At 44.2% G+C, this 2,072-nt stretch overlaps 1 protein-coding gene across 1 annotated transcript; it reads left to right on the top strand.

The window, feature by feature from the left end:
* Positions 1-256: 256 nt before the first annotated feature.
* On the top strand, positions 257-1,066 carry LOC126891220 (uncharacterized). Its single transcript, XM_050660402.1, has one exon. The coding sequence runs from the start codon at positions 257-259 to the stop codon at positions 1,064-1,066; it is 810 nt and encodes a 269-aa protein (XP_050516359.1).
* Positions 1,067-2,072: the final 1,006 nt, after the last annotated feature.

Below are 2,072 nucleotides of genomic sequence, written 5' to 3'. Positions count from 1 at the left end.
TAAGGCACACCCTTCGAGCGTCGGTATTATTTAGGTCAACAACACACTGCTTGTTTACACACAATAAATAGAATATTATTACCTTTCGTTGTTTATTTATTTTTATTACATTTATTTCAATTAAATTCCGCAACTCACCCATCGGAATATTGGTGACCCTCGCGAGTATTTTAAACCGCCGCGAAAATTTAAAAAAAGTTATTGTTAATAATATTACATTTTTGCCGGTTTTTTTGAAATACAGTGAACATCGAAAATGACGGACGCTAACACCAGTGCCAATACCAGTGCCTCAGTGGATCGGATTTCAGTTAAAATCCCACCTTTCTGGCCCAACGATCCTGAAATATGGTTCCTGCAAGTAGAAAACCAATTTACACTGGCAAATATAACAAGTGACGCAACCAAATTCAACTATATAGTTGCCAATTTAGACACAGCCTACATATTAGAAGTTAGGGACATCATTGTTTCACCACCAGCCACAGAGAGGTATGAAAAATTAAAATCAGAATTAATTAAGAGACTTAGTGCATCACAGCAACAAAAGATTAAAAGACTACTCGAGCATGAAGAACTGGGCGATCGAAGACCTTCGCAGTTCTTACGACATTTACAGTCTTTAGCAGGCACAACGGTACCAGAAAATATTGTAAGGTCTCTGTGGTTAGGTAGACTGCCAGCGTCTACACAGGCTATTTTAGCTACTCAAGCTAAAGCTAGTTTGGACGCAGTTGCCGAGCTAGCTGGCACAATATCTGAAGCGATAGCTCCTAGGGCCCAAATTTCAGAAGCTTCTAACGCTCTTGAAAGTACCATAGAGAAATTGACAGCCGAATTAGCTGAAATGAAAATCCAGCTATCCAGCTTATCAAATGCTCAAGCACAAGCTAACACATACCGTCGAAACCGCAGCAACTCAAGAGGCAGACCTTATTCTAGAGACAGGAGCTACAGCAGGGAACGTAATAGTGATATTTGTTGGTACCACTACCGTTTTGGTGACCAGGCTCAAAAGTGCTCTCCTCCGTGCAAGCACCAGGGAAACGTCGCGGGCAGTCGGTAGATGCGGCATCCGATCGAAGCCCAAAGTCTCGCCGCCTTTACGTAACAGACTATGATACAAAAAAACAGTTTTTAGTCGACACCGGTGCCGATCTGTGCGTTTTCCCGCGGAAATATGTACGGGGTGCACGCGAAAAGACTTCATACGAACTATACGCGGCCAATGACACTAAAATCGCGACATACGGCTATGTGAACTTGACATTAAACATCGGACTACGGCGTGATTTTACGTGGCGATTCGTAGTGGCGGACATTTCAAAGCCCATTATCGGAGCCGATTTTCTTTCCCATTTCGCGCTCCTAGTGGACATTGCTAACCAGTGCTTAGTAGACAGTACGACAACCCTTCGAACAAAGGGACTCGTTAAAGAGTGTTTCGACGGCAGCGTAAAGACTATCGCGGAAGCGTCGCGTTACCACGAACTGCTGCTACGATTTCTGGAAATCACGCGACCCGCCGGTATCGTGAAAGACATTCAACATCAAACGAAGCACCACATCGATACAACACCAGGTCCACCCGTTTTTTCGAAGCCTCGACGATTAGCACCTGACAAACTGCAATGGGCTAAAAAAGAGTTCGAAAATCTTCTACGGCTAGGCATCATAAGACCATCGAAAAGTAACTGGTCTACTCCACTGCACATGGTCCCGAAGAAAGGTGAGGAATGGAGACCCTGCGGAGATTATCGACGACTCAACCGAAAAACAGTTCCAGATCGATATCCAATTCCGCACATCGAAGATTTCGGTCAGGCGCTAGCTGGTAAGACAATTTTCTCTACAATAGATTTAGTGAGAGCATACAACCAGATACCAGTAGCCACCGATGACATACCAAAAACCGCCGTTACCACACCATTTGGGCTGTACGAATACTTATATATGCCTTTTGGTTTACGAAACGCGGGACAGACATTCCAGCGTTTTACAGACGAGATTTTACGTGTCTAGACTTCGCCTACGCCTACATCGATGACATTCTCATTGCATCAGAATCCGAA

The sequence above is a fragment of the Diabrotica virgifera genome, chromosome 9, assembly GCF_917563875.1.
Source record: "Diabrotica virgifera virgifera chromosome 9, PGI_DIABVI_V3a".
Classification (NCBI taxonomy): domain Eukaryota; kingdom Metazoa; phylum Arthropoda; class Insecta; order Coleoptera; family Chrysomelidae; genus Diabrotica; species Diabrotica virgifera.
The sequence above is the reverse complement of the archived record's forward strand: the minus strand, read 5'-3'. Positions and strand labels throughout refer to the sequence as shown.

Coding starts and splice junctions, on each gene's coding strand:
- LOC126891220 (XM_050660402.1), top strand. CDS start 257: ATGACGGACGCTAACACCAGTGCCAATACCAGTGCCTCAGTGGATCGG.